At 38.9% G+C, this 19,487-nt stretch overlaps 1 protein-coding gene across 1 annotated transcript in view; it reads left to right on the top strand.

The window, feature by feature from the left end:
- The window catches only part of KIFAP3 (kinesin associated protein 3), a 78,495-nt gene that overhangs the window by 47,391 nt on the left and 11,617 nt on the right, over positions 1–19,487 (top strand). The window contains exons 14-19 of the mRNA XM_088153277.1: positions 1,010–1,175; positions 4,930–5,055; positions 7,538–7,636; positions 9,781–9,866; positions 11,337–11,526; positions 17,997–18,096. Of these exons, the coding sequence (XP_088009403.1) occupies positions 1,010–1,175; positions 4,930–5,055; positions 7,538–7,636; positions 9,781–9,866; positions 11,337–11,526; positions 17,997–18,096 (767 nt within the window). The remainder of the gene's footprint in view (positions 1–1,009; positions 1,176–4,929; positions 5,056–7,537; positions 7,637–9,780; positions 9,867–11,336; positions 11,527–17,996; positions 18,097–19,487) is intronic.

Here is a 19,487-nt window from a genome sequence, read left to right as displayed (position 1 = left end):
CTCCAAGGAGTTTTGATTCCAGGCTTCTACAAGGCAGCAACATGATATGATACTTCCACATGTAGAAGTATTACTGAATGAATACTTAGGGTCATTCTTGTCCTTTGCATGGGCTGTTCCATGTTGGTTTGCAATTGGCGCTTAACTTTCCACGTTTTAGGTAAGATTATTAGGCACTGTATGTGCGATGTAAAGAAACCACAGTGAAAAATAACAGATTCTTATCTGTAACCTGTGTTCTTCAAACAGCCATCAGTGCATTTACACAACGCAGCCACATTCTCTGCAGTTGTATACACCAGCATGCATTCTGTATTTCTAGAAGATGCTGCTACTTTGTCCTAGGGAACTTAGAGGAGAGTTGGAGCCCTGCCTATGAGATATGCAGGGGATAGACTTCCCACATAAAATATTCTCGGCTAAAGAAATTTCCTGACATAAGCTCTGCACAGGTATGGAACCTCATATGCATGAAGGCACAGATGATTACTCACACCATTATGGGTGAGCAGTCTTTTCCATCTTAGCACCCTGTATCTTCTTTGTAAGTATAATAACTGATCTGCTTAACAAAATTGCTACAATAATGCATATAAACTGAATTTCATATAATGAATATAACACCAGAATTCAGCCATTCATCCAGAAAAAACAGCAGTTAAAAGTAGTGAACAATCCCTCATTTTTTTATTCAAGTTACACTACTTTTTTCCTGTTTCTGAATCTAAAGGGGGATGGAGAAAATTGGGTTTGAAAAAAAAAATTCAAAACTGTAAACACTGACTTCTGGCTGGTTCAGTTTGGGCTGAAACCAATAGAATGTATTAGTCTACAGCAGTTTTATTAAGCATTTAATTCAACTTGATTGTTTCTGTTTTTCACTGTAAATAATCAGCCTGGCAATGGTTTTGAAAAAATTGTATGTCTGAGTTAATGCAATGGTTCTCATTGATTTCCTGATGTTTCCTCTTTTACATCTCTCAGATCTTGCTTTGTTTGCTTTGTTTAGGATTATGTTGGTGATCTAGCTGCTCAGATATCTAATGACGAAGAGGAGGAATTTGTGATAGAATGCTTAGGAACATTGGCCAATTTGACCTTACCTGATTTGGATTGGGAACTTGTATTAAAAGAGTACAAAATGGTACCATATCTCAAAGATAAATTAAAGCCAGGTCTGTATCTTTACTTTGTATATAGAAGTAGGCATGTGATTAGCATGGATTTTTCTCTGGAAAAGTAACTGTACGTGTTTAGCAAACAGGAATAGCTGGGTTAAAACTCCAAGTGTTTGGAAAAACTTGCATCTCAGATTAAGATATTTTTCACACATACAAAAGACATGAACAAATAATCATAACTTCTTATTTACTATGCAGATATATTTCATCATCCATAAACTTTCCAACAAGAATGGAGTATTTCATACTCCAGCTGTTTGCAATACAACTCCCATAAACCTAGCCAGCATATTTGAATGAGGAGGGCATATAGAAAATATTATCCAAAATAGCTAAGACACCCTGCTTTCCTATGAAGAGCCAGGAATCCCACATACAAGGAGTCACTGAATAGTGTGGGTCCATATGAATATTTTAGGAATTACGTAAACTGATTTTTCCTTTGTGGTGGTAGCCCTTTGTGCCTAATTGAATGCCTCTCTAAAGGTTCATTTTTTGGACTCTATGGATCATACATATAGGATCTGTTGCTGCAGGGGGCATCATTCAGAAAGTTCTTGAGTTTAGCTCTTCACCAGAAGATACCCTTTTATTGAGTCATATTCTTGTACGTTATTTTAATTCCTTTTTGAACACTAAACACTTCTGGAACATTTCTCTGTTTACTGGTAGAAAATTATTCTTACTCAGCATTATTTTATTTTTCCTTATTGCTTTTGTAACTTTCTTCTTTTTTAACTTTGTTTTATTTGCTTTGGATGCATTCAGGAAATTCTTCAAAAATGTACTAATTTGTCAGAAAATGTCTCCCTTTCTGATGGACACCCTTTGTATTGGTATGTTAAAAAAAAAAAAGGCAAATCCTTTACTGGGGAAGATCTCCAGTAAGGTAAGTCCTCTGTTCTGCAGAGAGGCAATCCCCACCTTGGAAAAACAGGCAGAATTTTATTCCTGATATATTATTGTTCCAAAAAAGGATGGAAGATTTTGGCCAATTTTAGTCTGAGCAAGCTCTATAAATTCCTTACCCTATTATGGTTTCACAACACTGACTTGGAGGCATGCATGTACACACAAACAGGCTTTCAGCCTTCGTCAGCAAGTTGTAGTTGTTCTGTCTTTCTGGAGTTGAATCTCCCTTAACTGGTGGTGTATAATCAGCATCATGCTTTGTGTTTCCCAGGTTGAACTTGAACTATAACAGTAGCTGCATATATATGTCTGGCTGGTAGTCTTTATTTTTGGTACATTATTGCTTTTCTTGATTAGGCTGATGAATTTATTCTCATGCTCACAAGATACTTTCCAAAAATGTTGTGGACAGTTTCCTTCCCACCATAGAAGGTCTTTGTAATTTTTTCTGAACTTAAGGGAAAACTATTTGAAACCATGGCAATTTATGTCTTGCATCTTTTATCTCTGAAATGATCATTTTAATGGGCAGCTCCCTCTGCTCAGAAAGTAAGTGAATCAGAAACATTTTGAAACATTCTGACATTCCATATGAACAAAATTGGGGGTTCTTTTTGCTCCAATTAAAGAAATTACATTTATTTTTGAAATAACTTTATTGCGGCCATTAACCAGCACAAGGGAATTGGTATTCAAATATCCAAAACTAAATCGACAATATCAGGGCAATTAAGAAAGGTACATACAAAGAAAGAATTTTGACTAAAAGAGAATATTAAATCAAAGAATGCTAAGATGCTTGCTTTGGCTACACATGTGTGACAAAAGAGAAAAGAGATTAAAATGACCAATCTGGGTAGTATGAACTTTAAAATAGCAGCAAAAAATACAAATACAAAAAAATATTGGTAGATAAAATAATAAAATTATCCAAATGGGGTTTGAGGGTTATATTTATTTATTTATGAATGAATGTAATTTAATAATACAATTTTTTTCATTCCTGTCCTCACAATTGAAAATGTTCCAGAGTTTGGATGTTCACTCAGCGTTGGGTTTTTACTTGTAATATACCAACCCAGGGCTTCACGAAGTTTGCTATACCATGACCCTCTAAAATAATAAAATAAATTTCTGCAGCTCTCCCTCCCCACACACACACTGGTCCCATGAATAATGATTTCATTGGAAGTAGGGTTGGTCAATATATAAATGTACTATTTTTAATAATTAAAGACGGCACACACTTTCCACTGGAGTGATTGCTTCTTTTGCACTATTCCATGAGATTTGTTGAGCTATATCCTGATCTCAACCATGTGTATACTCAGCTTTGCAAGTTGGACATCAAAACGTACACACATACATTCTTTGGTAGAGCTATTTTATTCTCTGGACTAAAGTAAAGTTTTCAAATTATCCACATGTATAATGCACAGAGAATATAAAGGAGGGGTCAAAATGTATTGCTTACGTATGGACAATTTTGCTTAGTGCTTACCTCTAACTGCACTTCTTTAGGTGATCATCTGAACACTCACACAACTCATCCAAACATCCATATAGATACTTGCTTTTGAAAGTAACTACTTGCATTTGGCTGAAGAAGTTAAGGTAATCTGAAGGAGCACACACAGAGAGGAAGTTGAAATTCCTATCAAAAATATTCCAAATGATAGCCTGTGCAGGTATAAATATAAATATATGTAAATTCAGAGATGACCACTTGAAGAACCACAATTATAGATAAGCAACCTGTGCTGCCTGTCAGAGAAAGCTGTTTGGAGAGTACAAGGAAGTACTAGGAAGGATTCCTGTATTACTCCTGTCTCCTGTGTTTAAAATAAATTGTGAATTGCTGTTTACTGGGCCACATGAATGATAAAATAATCCAAGCTTTCTTCTAGTTATATGCAAAACATGCCATTCCAAGAATGAAATGTTCTGGGGAGCATTGGAACATTCCATTTTTCTCCCAACCTTGCTTACCCAGTCATCCTGGGGGTGGTCCAGAGACTTTCCAGAAGTAAACCTTCTGGAAGTAAAAATGGTTCATAGTTTGAATTGGAGCCACGCCCAGGGGGGACAAGGGAGACAAATGATGAAACATGCATCATGATACAAATAATACAACATATATATTTCAGATGTCAGGATGGCTATAAGGGCAGATTTGGTATCATGATGTCACCATGCACGTGTCATCATTTTGCTTGTGGCTTGCTGCAGACCCTGCTGGCCAGATTGTAGCTGGAACACCACAAACTCTTCCTGTTCCAAAAAATTTATACACGTAGAATTGCTGGATTGGCATGGTCTAGGAGTAAAACAGAATGTGCCAATGTTCCCTGGAATGTTCTGTTCTTGGAACAGTATGACTAGCACATCCCTACTTCCTTCCTTTTCTTTCCAAATAACTATTTTGAGTTTGAATCATCACAATAGGGTGGTGCAGAAATGCATGGACTGGGGGAGGGAAAAAAAATTTTTTTTTTTTGGAAGGTTCCATGGATTTTACAGTGTCTAGAAATCATTCAAAAAGTTGCAATTGCAGTGAACATAGGGCAGGCAATTTTAAATTTTATATTAAACGAATGTATTTGTAAATAAGTATTTGAAGAATTGGTGCAACAGTTATGATGACAGAATGTTCAGTGTTCATGTTGAGTGATAATTGAAAGCTGATCCAGCATGTTATATCAGGGCAACAATAATTGTGTCACTGTAATTTAACAAGATTTGCTCATATTTTGAGAGATGCTGTGAAGATCTTCAAGCAAAGAGGTTTGCATCCCAGTAGAGTACTGTAATATTGCTGCTGTATTAAATTTATCAGGTTCAGCAGAAGATGACCTTGTCTTGGAAGTGGTGATAATGATTGGGACTGTATCAATGGATGATTCCTGTGCCGCACTGCTAGCTAAATCAGGGATTATTCCAGCACTTATTGAACTACTGAATGGTATGTAGTAAGTGTTGCACACTACCTTTTGAGTGTTTGTTTATCATGCATTAAAATTACTTTTTGTTCCTCAGTTTTCATTATCAAAATTTAGCAATAGTGTGCTGGAATCAAGATTTTCAGTACAGTGTTAGGAAGCTGCATCCCATCCTCCGCAAATAATGAGATCAGATTTTACCAAGTAAAACAGTTTGTGCAATGTTCATTTTAATAGAAGAAATTAAGGCTTGGTTGAGTGCTCACAGCTTGGAGTTCAAAATGCAATTTAATTTGGTCCATTTCTTTTAAGTGGGCATCAATTATAGCTGAAATTTCAGCTGTGCGAGCCCTGGTTGTACATGGTATGATTTATAGCAAAGGAGTACCTTCCATCATCTATTGCTCTCTTGCTGGCATAGCACCAACATATTTGTGTCCCAAAACCGTATTTCAGGCATGCCTGTTTGGGAAAAAATGGTGAAGTGAGTTGGCAAGGGAAGCCATTAAATAGTTTGCTTTTTTCTTTCCTCTATACAATTCTTGTGCTATTTTGCATAGTAAAATGTTGGGTAGAATTTCAAGATATAAAATATAGTTTTACCCTTAAGGTTCCCATGGTGCAGTCATACTCAGAGGATGAGCCAAGGAGGCTTTAGAGACTGATGGGAACCGGGGACTAGGGCCCAGCAGGACGAGTGGGACTCATCTGAGTCTTGTCTAAGGCCACAGGAATGATGGTGGACCTAGAACCACAGATCTGGAAGGCACAGAAATAAGAGGCTTCAAGGAATGTTTTTGGGGGGATTAACAGTCTGTTTAGGAGTCCACTGGTGTTTTTGAGGGCCCTGAAGTCTAAATTGAGCCAGTACGGTCCCACGTACAGTGGTACCTCGAGTTACGAACGCCCCTCCTTACGAATTTTTCAAGATACGACAGCACCGGCCCCAAAAATTTACCTCGACTTGCGAACTCCGCCTCGAGTTACGAACCGGATCTGCGGCCATTTTCCCTGCTGCCACGCGGTCGCGGCTTCCTGTGGGCGAGATCGCGGTAGCAAGGAGACGTTCGGTGAGGCTTGTGGTGTGTTTTGTGGCGTTTGGAAGGTGTTTGGTGTGCTTGTCAGCATGGCTCCAAAGAAAATGCAGAGCAGGCTTGGCAAGAATAAGGCTTTGAAGAAAAAAGTGACGATTGAACTTAAGAAGGACATTATAGAAAAGCATGATTGTGGTATTCGTGTGACTGATCTGGCCTTGGAGTACAAGATGGCGAAGTCGACCATCTCGACTATTTTCATGTTTTTGTGGTTTAAAAATAAAATGCATATGTTTCAGAACTGTTTAACCGTATGTATTTACATTGAACCTTATGGGGGAAATTTGCCTCGTGGTGCGACCACATTCGGAGGGCGGAACGGATTAACCGTATTTACATTGAAACTTATGGGAAAATTTATCTCTAGTTGCGACCAACTCAAGTTGCAACCAGAGTCACGGAACGGATTAAGTTCGTAACTAGAGGCACCACTGTATTTAGGCTAGAGGTTTGAAGTAATGAGTAAAAAGTCCTATCTATTTGCCCAAACATAGTAACTTCTTTGTGGGATTATGATATGGTCCTAAATCATCATCTTTTCTCCTGATTCCAAGCAGCTACCTCATTCAGAATCGATTTAAAATTAAATTTTAAATAATGACATTGGCAGAAAGCAGTGGTATTTGTGGAGTCCTTGGTGCTCTCTGAGCTTGGTTGTTTGCTTGCAGGTGTTTCATTACCCGACTAGGTAACATTATCAGTGCTCTGATGATGTTACCTAGAATAATGTTACTTAGTCAGGTAATGAAACATCTGCAAGCAAACAACCAAGCTCAGAGAGCACCAAGGACTCCACAGTTCAACCCTGAGCTACAGATATTCTCTTCTTTTGGAAGTAGTGTATCTTTTGGACTACAGAAACCTTGTGAACTGACTGTATTCAGTTCACAACTTCCCCTTTCTGATCCCAACTCTTCCTGCTGTCTTTCTCAGGGAAGACTGAAGTAAGCTGCATTGACCAAGACAGAAGTTGCTTTTGTTTTTCCCAGTGGAAGTCAAATGATGAAGTTCTGGAACAAGAATAGTGTTTCCCTCTTTAGACAATCTGCTATGTTTTCTTGCCTGAGAAAAAGAAATTATCTGTATGTTGGGATTGCATTGAGATATAAGGTATATTTGTATGAGTAAAGGAAGCAGAGAGGGTAGGGTACATATACAAAAGAGAGGGCACCTGCATCTGAAAACATTGCCATTGCTATAAATTTAATCTAGTTTAAGGATTCCTTCTTTTTTAAGTAATTGGATGCAGTGTTCATTAAATAAGTTTTCAGAAAATTACTATTCCTAGCTTTAGTAAAGATGTGTAGGTACAGTATTCTAACAGAATTGATATATGTATTAATGTGGCTTAGATTGTTTGTAGTCAGTGATTTAAAATATGACACAGGATAACCTTTCTCTCTTTTTATAGCTCAGCAGGAAGATGATGAGTTTGTGTGCCAAATCATTTATGTGTTTTACCAGATGGTCTTCCATCAAGCCACTAGAGATGTCATCATCAAAGAGACTCGTATCCTTTATCAAGTGTTCCTTTGCTATTATTGCTTTTAATTGAAAGACAGCTGGAACTAGCATGGAGAATGCATGCAGTGACAAATAAGAAGCTAGCTTTGTGTGTGCATGTGGAGCTGCTGTTTTTGTCCTTCCAGGACTTTTGTACTTCCCCCAATTTGTGACAAATAGCAAAGGAATAAAAGGCAAGTGTACGTAATATGGCAATGTAGTGATCTATGTGATTGTTTATTTTCTGTCCCACAATTACTCAGCAACAGAACTTGCAAAACAGGGCAAGCCTATATTTCAGTGTTGTTTTCAATACTCATTTACACCTCACCAGCATCAATATAGCTGTTTGTTTATTAGCAGTGGAGTATGTTCCCTTGATCACTCTCTCACTAATTTTCAGGTCGGGACTGGCTCTCTTCATTTATAAATGGAAAGGAACAATAGTTGAGTCTAAACAGTTCTGAATTTGGTATCTTTCATTTACTAGGCAAGTGTGCAAGGTTATGTCCCATCACTTATAATCCTTCTAACCTTTTCTTGATCTTCATGGAGTAGTTAAACAATTGGACTGCGAGAGAGGGGAAAATATAGGTGGATGGGATGGACAAAATAGATGCCATCCTGGAATATGAAGGTGTCAGATGAAATAGAAGTAATAGCCAATGAATAGGTTAACTAATCCAGTTATAAAATTATATTGTTTCAGGCATATGCAGCTTTCTTCAGCCAGTATGTGGGATGATTTGTGTGGTAAGGCAATACATACTATACTTTAGCTATTTGTGGAAATGCTTCAAAATTGGCTATATGACTGGGATTATTCCATGAATGGAGCTTGGGAGGAAGAAAGTTTGCCACAGGTTAGACCTCTGGTAGTCTGCCAAGGTCATATCCTAAGCCTGCTTTCCATTTACTCCTTTGTCTGGGGAGATACAGAAGAACAGGAATAAGCTATCATTCTGAAGAATGGATTCTAGTTCTACTGTCTTTCCCCTTTTCATCTAAATTATTACTGAAAGCAGAATTCCTGGCACCAGTATGTACTGCTTTATTATTATAAGTAATGCATAGGCTCCTGCTTTATTGGGGATAGATCTGTGTAGCTCAGCTCAAGGCAGCCTATGCATGCTTACTCTGCCATAAGTCCTATTGAGATTAGGGGCTCTTACTCTCAAGTAAGTTTGGTTATGAATTTGTTAAGTAAACATACTCGCCTCATTTGCATTTTGGTCCCTCCATATCCTCTCCATGTGTAAAGAGAGAGTGTCTGAAATAGAGCCTCTAATGATAACTTGATTTTCTGGTGGTTCACTTTACATGGATAGAGGAGACACTCCATTCCATTGCATAGACTTACTGTCTGTCAGTGGAAGGTAGCAGCAGGAGGGCAGAGCTAGCATATCTATATTCTTTGTGAATTCCCCTTCCTTCCTCTTTTAGGATATTCTTAGTGAATATAAAAAGACATTCCCTTTCAAAGGTAATTATTTGGCGAAAAAACGATTTCTTTTTAAATAAATGTAGTATTTCAAACTTAAAAGGGATTGTCCCCTTCCTTTATAATGAAGCTTGGGGTTAGTACATGTGTTTCCTTCTTTTATTTCCCTTTTTTTTTAAAATCTGCGCTCAGTCGTTACCGACTCTGCAGTGACTGCGTGGACGAGTCCTTGCAGTTTTCAAGGCAAGTGTTTCGGAAGTGGTTTGCCAGAGCCTCCTTCCTAGAGCAGAGCCCAGCTGGCGTGCGCAGGAGGCGAGGTTTCTGTTGCTTCGCGCTCTTTTCGGGCACGCGCGGTTTTTCGCACTTACCGGCAAACTGCTCCCGACTCCTTTTTGCAAGGCGCCGCCAGCATTTTTCCTCCCACCGGAGTGAGAGTACCCATTTATCTACTCACGTGAATTTTCGAACTGTTGGGTTGACAGGAACTGGGGAGGAAACAGGAGCTCACCCTGCTAACGCGAAGGCTGGATTCGAACCGCTGAACCATCGACCATTTCTGGCCAGCAACTTTCAGCGTCATTAAGCCGCTGCGCCACCGCGTCCCTTGGTGTACCCTTATTTCCCTTGGTGTACCTTTTATAGCAAAATCATAAAAATCACCAGTTTGAGGCTTCCAAAATTGTTTTAGATCCTTTACTCTATCTTCTTAGAGGCTCCAGCATATCTTATAGACCTGATGCATGATAAAAATACTGAAATCCGTAAAGTCTGCGATAATACACTGGACATAATAGCAGTAAGTGACTATTTTATTCTAAGAATATAGGTAGTCCTCAGTTAATGACCATTCATTCAGTAACCATTTGAAGTTACGATGCTACTTAATGAGGAGACTTATGGCTGATCCTCAAAGCTGTGGCCATCGCAGCATCCCAGCAGTCATGGGATCATGATTTGGGCACTTGACAGCTGGCTTGCAATTACGATAGTCACAGTGTCCTACTGTCACGTGATCACCATTTGCAACCTTCACTGCCAGCTTCCAACAAGCAAAGTCAATGGGGAAGCCAGCAGGAGGTCGCAAATGGAGATCAAGTGATGTCACGCCTAACAAGCGTGCAGGATTCACCTAATGATGACAACTGGAACTGCCATTTTAAGTTGGCATGGTCAAGTATGTACTTTATGACTGCGTCACCTAGCAACTGAGTTCCCAGTCCCAATTACTTTGTTAACCAAGGACTACCTGTATGAACAGTTATTCTGAAGAGCAAGAGGAGATTCAGAACAATGAGAAATGGAAATATATTTATCAATTGCACCCACTATGTAACAAGAATATTTTAGTTCGATATGTTCATTATACTTACTGATTTTTATACATAGACAAACCGGAAATTGAGGACAGGCGAATGCTTTAACATGCAAATAATGTATCCTTTATATATATGAATTTATTTTGCATAGTTTTTTTTATTGTTTAGGGAATCCATATCTAATATCTGATGTGGATAATATTCACTTATAAAACAGTTGTAATACTATGTAAAACATAATACATCAATTTATTTTAAAAATGCACAGAAACACTGCTAAGAATGCTGGGCTTTCTTTTCTTGAATAATACAAATAATTCAAATGATTAATTACAATATTTCCAGATTAGCAGACTCTAATGGATATAGCATCATAATTTTTTAAAATATATTTCTTTCCTGTACTTTTGGATTTTTTTGCATGACCACTGCAGAATAATTTTAAATTTACTGTTGACTGTAAGACAAAGTAGTACTAATTTGGAATTAGGGCCACATAATTCTTTAAAGAAAGGTATACTGTAAATGCTGTGTTTCATCTTAGTGTTAAAGACCAGTTGCTAAGGAAGAATACCATTTGTCTTCTGCTTCTTGGTTGCATCTCATTGGCTATGTGATGTAGAATCCTGGATTAGAGATGACTTTCGCCAGACCCAGCAGTGCTATTTCTAAGCTCTTATTTTTCATGATATTGTCACTCTTCTTTATAAATTAGTTTAACATTTTGGCTTCTCGCAGGCAAAATAAATTACATTTAGAGCCAAAACTCCAGCACCAGATGTTCAAATAAGAAAAAAATTACTGCTTGTTTTTTATTTGCTGTTTGAACTTGATCTTCCTCTTTTCCACCCCCTCACCTTCTTGCAATATGTTTGATTTTGTTTTGAAGGCAAAGATAACAAAGAATGTCATTGAAATCCTAACACTAAAATCTCTAAATGTACAAACAGGAATATGATGAAGAGTGGGCTAAGAAGATACAAAGTGAGAAATTCCGATGGCACAACTCTCAGTGGCTAGAAATGGTGGAGAGCCGGCAGATGGATGAAAATGAGCAATACTTGTATGGGGACGACCGCATTGAGCCCTATATTCATGAAGGGGATATTCTAGAAAGACCTGATCTTTATTACAGTGCTGGTAAGGCTGACACAAAAAGCAGCATAATACTCTCCCTTCCCACCCCCAGGCTTCTTGCAGCTGCTCCTTGGAATAGATGTGCAGTACATTCCTCTCATGTGGAAGTTCAGTACAAATTGTTGGTCATTCCGTACTGTGAAGGCTTAGGGTTGGCTTGCTTAATTGTAGCTGTAGGGAACTGAATGCACGTTTCCACTTTGTTATCAGTATTAAAGTTGTTAATGCAAGAGATTTTTCTGAATATATTAACAAGCAAGACTCTCACAGGATTTGAGGACTATTTTGTAAATCTGATGGCAGAGGCTGCATCTTACCTGGAAGAATTAAAAGAAAGTTTTCTGGTTCAAAGGGATTGGAATAGATTAATAATCTATTATACACATTAATGCCCACAGATATTTACACTTGTAAATATACAGTACTGTGCAAAAGTTTTAGGCAGGTGTGAAAAAATGCTGTAAATTAAGAATGCTTTCAAAAATATATATTGTAATTGTGTTTGTTTATCAATTTACAAAATGCAAAGTGAGTGAACAGAAGAGAAATCCAAATCAAATCAATATTTGGTGTGACTACCCTTTGGCTTCAAACCAGCATCAATTCTTACACTTGTACACTTGCACAAAGTCAGGGATCTTGTAGGATTAGAGTCAGGTGTATGATTAACCAATTATACCAAACAGGTGCTAATGATAATCAATTTCATATGTAGGTTGAAACACAGTCATTAACTGAAACAGAAACAGCTGTGTAGGAGGCTTAAAACTGGGTGAGGAACAGCCAAACTCTGCTACTAAGGTGAGGTTGTGGAAGGCAGTTTCATGTCACAGGTCATGCTCCATGGCAAGACTGAGCATGGCAACAAGACACAAGGTAGTTCTACTGCATCAGCAAGGTCTCTCCCAGGCAAAAATTTGAAAGCAGACCGGGCTTTCAAGATGCGCTGTTCAAACTCTTTTGAAGAAGCACAAAGAAACAGGGACCGCTGAGGACCGTAGATGCACTGGTTGGCCAAGAAAACAATGCAGCAGATGAAAGACACGTCATGCTTACTTCCCTTTGACATTGGAAGATGTCCAGCAGTGCCATCAGCACAGAACTGGTGGAAACCAGTGGGACCCATGTACACCCATCTACTGTCCGGAGACGTCTGGCCAGAAGTGGTCTTCATGGAAGAATTCTGGCCAAAAAGCCATACCTCTGACATGGAAACAAGGCTAAGTGACTCAACTATGCACAAAAACATAGGAACTGGGGTGCAGAAAAATAGTGGCAGGTGCTCTGGACTGATGAGTCAAAATTTGAAATATTTGGCTGTAGCAGGAGGCAGTTTGTTTGCCAAAGGGCTGGAGAGCGGTACAATAATGAGTGTCTGCAGGCAACAGTGAAGCATGGTGGAGGTTCCTTGTAGGTTTGGGGCTGCATTTCTGCAAATGGAGTTGGAGATTTGGTCAGGATCAGTGGTGTCCTCAATGCTGAGAAATATAGACAGATACTTATCCATCATGCCATACCATCAGGGAGGCGTGTGATTGGCCCCAAATTTATTCTGCACCAGGACAACAACCCCAAACATACAGCCAATGTCATTAAGAACTATCTTCAGCATAAAGAAGAACAAGGAGTCCTGGAAGTGATGGTTTGGCCCCCACAGAGCCCTGATCTCAACATCATCGAGTCTGTCTGGGATTACATGAAGAGACAGAAGGATTTGAGGCAGCCTACATCCACAGGAGATCTGTGGTTAGTTCTCCAAGATGTTTGGAACAACCTACCTGCTGAGTTCCTTCAAAAACTCTGTGGAAGTGTACCTAGAAGAATAGATGCTGTTTTGAAGGCAAAGGGTAGTCACACCAAATTTTGATTTGATTTGGATTTCTCTTCTGTTTGCTCACTTTGCATTTTGTAAATTGATAAACAATTACAATATTTTATTTTATTTTTTATTTATACATAGACTTATCCCTGCCCATCTCCCCACAGTGGGGGACTCTGGGCGGTTTACATCAAATTAAAACAAATAAATACATAATTAAATTTTATAGAAAGGCAAACACATCTACACAAATGGAAAGAAGAGAAAAAAAAATCCAAGAGGCTGATGGAAGCCACACTAGGCCTCTAGGGGGCTAGCCAACCCCATTTCTGACAACCTCCCTCCCAGGCCAGATGGCAGAGCCAGGTCTTCAAATCCCTCCGAAAGGCCGGGAGTGAGGGGGCCTGTCTCACCTCTGGGGGCAAGATGTTCCAAAGGGCGGGGGCTACAGCAGAGAAGGCCCGCCTTCTGGACCCCGCTAGTCGGAGTTCTTTTGTCGAGGGGGTCCGGAGCATGCCCTCTCTGTGAGATTGGGTGGGATGGGTTGAAATCATGGGGGTGAGGCGGCCCCTCAGGCAGCCTGGCCCCTCAGGCAGCCTGGCCCCTCAGGCAGCCTGGCCCCTCAGGCAGCCTGGCCCCTCAGGCAGCCTGGCCCCTCAGGCAGCCTGGCCCCATGGCATGTAGGGTTTTAAAGGTGATAACCAACACCTTGAATTGGACCCGGAAGCAAATTGGTACCCAATGCAGCTCATGGAGCAAAGGTGTTATATGGGTCCTTCGGACCCCAAAAATAGCTCGCATGGCTGCATTCTGGACCAGCTGAAGCTTCCGGATACTCTTCAAGGGTAGCCCCATGTAGAGCGCATTGCAGTAGTCTATCTGGGAGATAACAAAGGCATGAGTGACCGTTCAGAGGCATCCCGATCCAGGAAGGGATGTAACTGGTGCACAACCCGAAGCTGTGCAAAAGCCCTCCTGAATGAATATATTTTTGAAAGCATTCTTACTGTACAGCATTTTTTCACACCTGCCTAAAACTTTTGCACAGTACTGTAAATGCACATAAACTTGGATATTTCCAGATCTCTTTCTTCCCCCACCCCCACTCCAACATTTGTGAAGCAGCTTTAGATTCTGGGAATGGAACATTAAAGGCATCCCTGCATCTCCAGACTTGATTGTCACCCTCCTGGCTTATTGTGGTTGTAGCCATGCCTAATTATTGTGAAAAACCCTGTTCCTGAAAGGCCAAGTGACCTTAGCAGAGCATAAGCCAGAATTCTAACAATATGGCTTATATAATGGAAGAACTCTGGTCACTGGGCCTTATAGAATATTGGGAATATCTGGAGGGCTTAACCAACTGTGGATGGCTGGGTTGCCTACTCGTGTTACATAGAGCAAGAACAACAAAATCAAGATTTATTTACTTGAAAGAAAATGAAAAAGAAAAGAGCATAACAGCAATTTTCATTTCCCCTGTCTCAAATTCTATTCCCTATAAAATAAAAATACTATACATGTATTTATTTATTAAAATTTAAATGTCAATCTAAATAAACAAGCCTCTAAGCAGCTTACAAAACATTAGAATAAGGACAGTAGTCAATTAATAAGAAAATGTAGTAACCTGAGGAACAACCAACAGTATCCAAATCCATAGCAGGAGCGTCTCTCTCATCTCAAATCTGCTTCCAAGCTCTCTGGAATAAATATGTTTTAATGCCTTTCTGGAAAAAAAACAGGTGGGAGCCAACCTGATCTTGTGAGGAATATAGTTCCAGAAAAGGCTTGCCTTATGGTCCCTGAAGATGACATTTCTTAAGAGACGGGACCTGGAGGAATCTCACCCTTCCCCATCTTCTTGGGCAGACAGAAGCCAGAGGGAAAAGTAGTCTCATAGATATCCAGGTCTCAAGCCATTATTTGAATTGCACCTGGTAACTGATGCAACTCTTCCAGTAGCAGTGTTATATAGGAGAACCTAAGAGGTCCTATCCCTACATAAGCTGCTGCATGCTGTCTCAGTTGAAGCTGGTACTCTTGCAGCTGTGGCCTGAAAGACTAGTGCAACTATGGTTCTGGAGGCCTGATTTCTGAAAACCATTATATAATATTAAGCACAGAATTTAAAACTTTTGTGGAACAGGATATAAGAACATTCCTGGGGTTTTGAAGTATTAGTAATTTCCCCTAAACATTAGCACTTTCCCCTTAAACTGGAGGATTTTTTAAATCTTCAACTACTATAATGTAAGCCACAGAGGTGCTTTTGACTGCAGCAGGATATAAATATGTTCAATAAATAAAAATCGATAAATAATCCAAATCTGAATTTTCCTGCTCCATTCCAATCTATTTGCAAGAGATAGGAATTTTTAGAGAGTAATTATGTTATCTCAAATTAGGAGTGAGTGGGTAGAAGAAGATGGAAGCCCCATAGCATTTGCAATTTCTAGTACTGACCTAAAATTGTATTGTGATATACTCTGATGTCTGTTTAATTTAAATCCTTGTGACACACGCTTTCTCCAAAGGATATTTAGAAAGAAATGAACATGTTTATTCAATCCATGTTGCTATTTACATCTGGTTATAATATAAGCAGATAATCAAAAAGGAAAATTTGTCTACATGTTTTCCTTTGTATTATTTTTTTCAGTCTTGTTACAATATGTTTGCATATATTTGCTTGGTTTGGAGAAGTCTTCTTTAAACAGTCCTGATTTTTGTTTGCATCTGTTTTATCTGATGCTAGCTTGTTGTCACAAATGCTAAAACAATTGCTACTTGAATTTATCAGGTAATTTTTCACTTTCAAATTCCCATTTGAATAGTGAATTATCTAAGAGTAATTCCAAAAATATGATAAACCGTGGAAGAGATTATGTATTTCAAAGGACGTATTTCAACATATATTGAGATTGTCATGGAAAGCAGTGCAAATTTTTAACTTCAGCTAGTATGCTCTACTAGAATAGTTGTCATGTATAACCAGAACTACTTTTATTCATCCTGAATGTGTTACTTCTACTAATATTATTAGTCTTGCTAGCTGCCAGTCTTCCTCCCCACACCATGCTTTTTAAGTATGGATTATGGGGTGGGGGGTACAGGGGTCATTAGTTATAAGAGAATCTCTCCCCATATAAGAGGGTTCCTTTTGCAGGGGATTTTTTCCCCCAGTCCCAGTATAGCAATAAAAAGACTAGATGAAGAGGGAAAACAGCTAAATTTGTAGCATATTCATTGTCTTATCCTCCCTCCTTGTAGGGGAAGGTTGAGGACAAAATTAAGGACTATCCTACCCATAGAACCATAATGGGAAAGCATACTGAATTATGTAGGCCTCAAGGGAAGGTGTCTCAAGGCCTGATGGCTAGAGCAAGGTTTCTTAGAGTAGAGTCTAGTGTATTGGTTTGTGACAGGTACAGGGTATTATTAACCAGCAAACCCAATTAGCCCTTCCCAGCACAAAAACCAGTGGATTACTTTCAATTCCAGGTTTTGCTCAATCATCTCCCAAAGATCCCAGCATAATTTGTTATTGTGAGACAAGCAGAAATCTGGGTCTTCAGTTTTTACCTCTAAGTCTTCTAGGTGGGAATCATTCTCAAAACAAGAAACAAGAAAACTAAAAAGACCTGTGGTTGTAAACAACAAGAAAAATAAAGTCATTTGCTGCATACATTGCTTGTATTATCTAAAATGTGGTATCTTTCAGAAGTTGTCTTAAAGCTTCTCTCAAACAAAAACAGTTCTTCTATATAGGACTTCTTTTGTAAATTATCAGCTTCCCTTGAAAGAAATTAACAGTTGCGGGAACTGAACTTACTTTTTCACTGTTAGGTCACATCTCATTACATCCCTTGACTGTATCATATGAGTTTGAAATCTCCTTGTTCTTTTTTCTTTATTTCCACATGGCCTATAGCGGCAGAGAAAGGAAGCAAATTCAACCAACCATCCCTTGTAAGAGGGAGGGTCAATCACCAAGTATTAAAAAAATCCATTTATGTAATAACAATGTTGGATTCTAGTCATAAGGAAGAAGGGTAATTTTAAGGCAAAAGAGAACCTCTTTTTTTTGTTTTTTTGTTTAGTTTTTTTTAATCCCGCCTTTATTATTTTTATAAATAATTCAAGGTGGCGAGCATACCTAATACTCCTTCCTCCTGCTATTTTCCCCTCAACAACTCTGTGAGGTGAATTGGGCTGAGAGAGAATGGCTGGCCCAAAGTCATCCAGCCGACTTTCATGCCTAAGGCAGGACTAGAACTCACAGTCTCCGTTTTCTAGCCTAGTGCCTTAACCACTAGACCAAACTGGCTCTCTTTCTTATTCTTCTGATATATATAATCAGCATATAATCAACAGCATACCCCTGTAGAAATAATAATGTCCATGCACCAAAAGAGTCGAGTTAGTTTTTTACCTTGAGCCCTTCAAAATCCATGAATATACCACTTCCGAAATTCTTTTAAGGGCTTGTCTGGAAATATTCAAACACATATTTACATAGTAAGTGGAAGTGACAAAACTGCCACTGACAATGTAATTTTTCATTGTAGTACATGAAACAAACGCTACTTAGTTCCAAAATAAAATCTCCTAAGCCCCTACATTCTGACCCTTTTTTTTCCTGTTTTCATAGATGGATTAATAACACATGATGGAGCAATAAGTCCTGATTTCTTCAGTGATTACCATCTTCAGAATGGAGATCTTGTGGGTCAGCATCCTTTTTCCAGCAGGTAAACTGCTTCTAGAAAAAGTTGAATGTATCTTAGTAGATTAGAAGTTATCATTTGTACATTTCCAAACAAATGTTTTAGGATGCAAAGCTATTCTTGAGTTCTTTCAGGGCCTGTAAGATTTGGCAGAAGACCTGCTATGCTAACGTAACATAAAATATCATGCCCCACAGAAGATTAGTAGCAGAACACCGTAGATATTCTGACTGAAAGCCCCCAAACCAACAACATTGTAAATGACTTTAGCAGCTGGATGCACATATGCTGTATCACAGAGATTTTTGATGCCAATCACTGATCCCTGATGTTGCACTGGATATTTTGCTTGCCTTTATTAAGATCAGTCTATCAAGCAAACAGAGAAACAAAGCTGATCATACAGTTCAATATGACAGAAGAAATTACAGAGCATCTTCTGTTTATAAAGCCTGTATGTGAAATCAGAAAACTGAGTGGAAAGGATTTGGCCCAGGAATTCAAAAACCTATGATACTGTGACTCCCTAAAATGATAAACCAACTTCTGTCATCTCCACTCTCACCCACAGAAATAAAACTACTGATCTCATTGGGATTTAGAGTTGAGCAAGAAATAAAACGTTCTACTTATTTTTAATTATATATTTTATATGTATAATTACATATAAGGAGTTCTCAATCTTTGTGGTACCACAGCTGCCCATGGTGGACTTGTGCAGGTAAAATGAGGAGCAAAACTCAGAGCAGGCTTTGACAGTGCTGCCCTTTTGTCTGGGCAAGTCTGGTTAGTTGTAAGTGCAGAAAAATTGGAGACAGTAAAGGAAAGAGAAACAGTAGATGTGGAAAGGAGTGGAATGTGGAAAGAAGAAGCACATGAAGATGAAGAAGAACCAAGAAAAAATAAGGAGGGGAAATTGAATAAAGGAGATCATTAGAAGCAAGAATTGTACATGCTCCAGGGAAATTGTGAGAGTATCTGAGGAGGAAATTGTACAGATGAAGAAGATTCAAATGGACATCTCTTTTTTGGATGAGACTAGATAAGATCAGCAGCGGCAGTCGAGAGAGCATAAATCTGACAAGTGGGATAAAGAAATCTGGAGAGCAGTAACCTTCTGCATCACTGCCATTGTTAAGAAAGGAAAGGATGATGTGTTAGAGGAAAAAGAAGGCTGCTCTTGTCATTAGTGGTGATGCAGTTCACAAGCAGGCAAAGCTATTTGGGAGCTGCCGCTGCTGCCGCCGCTGCCGCCATCACCACTAACAATTTACTAAATGCCAACATTCATAGAAGAGTTTTGCCACACACAAATACGTAACTTTGGATAATTTTCCTCAATGAACAAATGAACAAATATAATGTTTCTGACGCATTTCCTTAATTGGGTTCTCTTTATCTAGTTTTAGAACTTT

Source organism: Python bivittatus, unplaced genomic scaffold (assembly GCF_059951505.1).
Source record: "Python bivittatus isolate LINGU-HERP-01145 unplaced genomic scaffold, Pbiv_v1 ctg000700_np1212, whole genome shotgun sequence".
NCBI classification, from domain to species: domain Eukaryota; kingdom Metazoa; phylum Chordata; class Lepidosauria; order Squamata; family Pythonidae; genus Python; species Python bivittatus.
The sequence above is the reverse complement of the archived record's forward strand: the minus strand, read 5'-3'. Positions and strand labels throughout refer to the sequence as shown.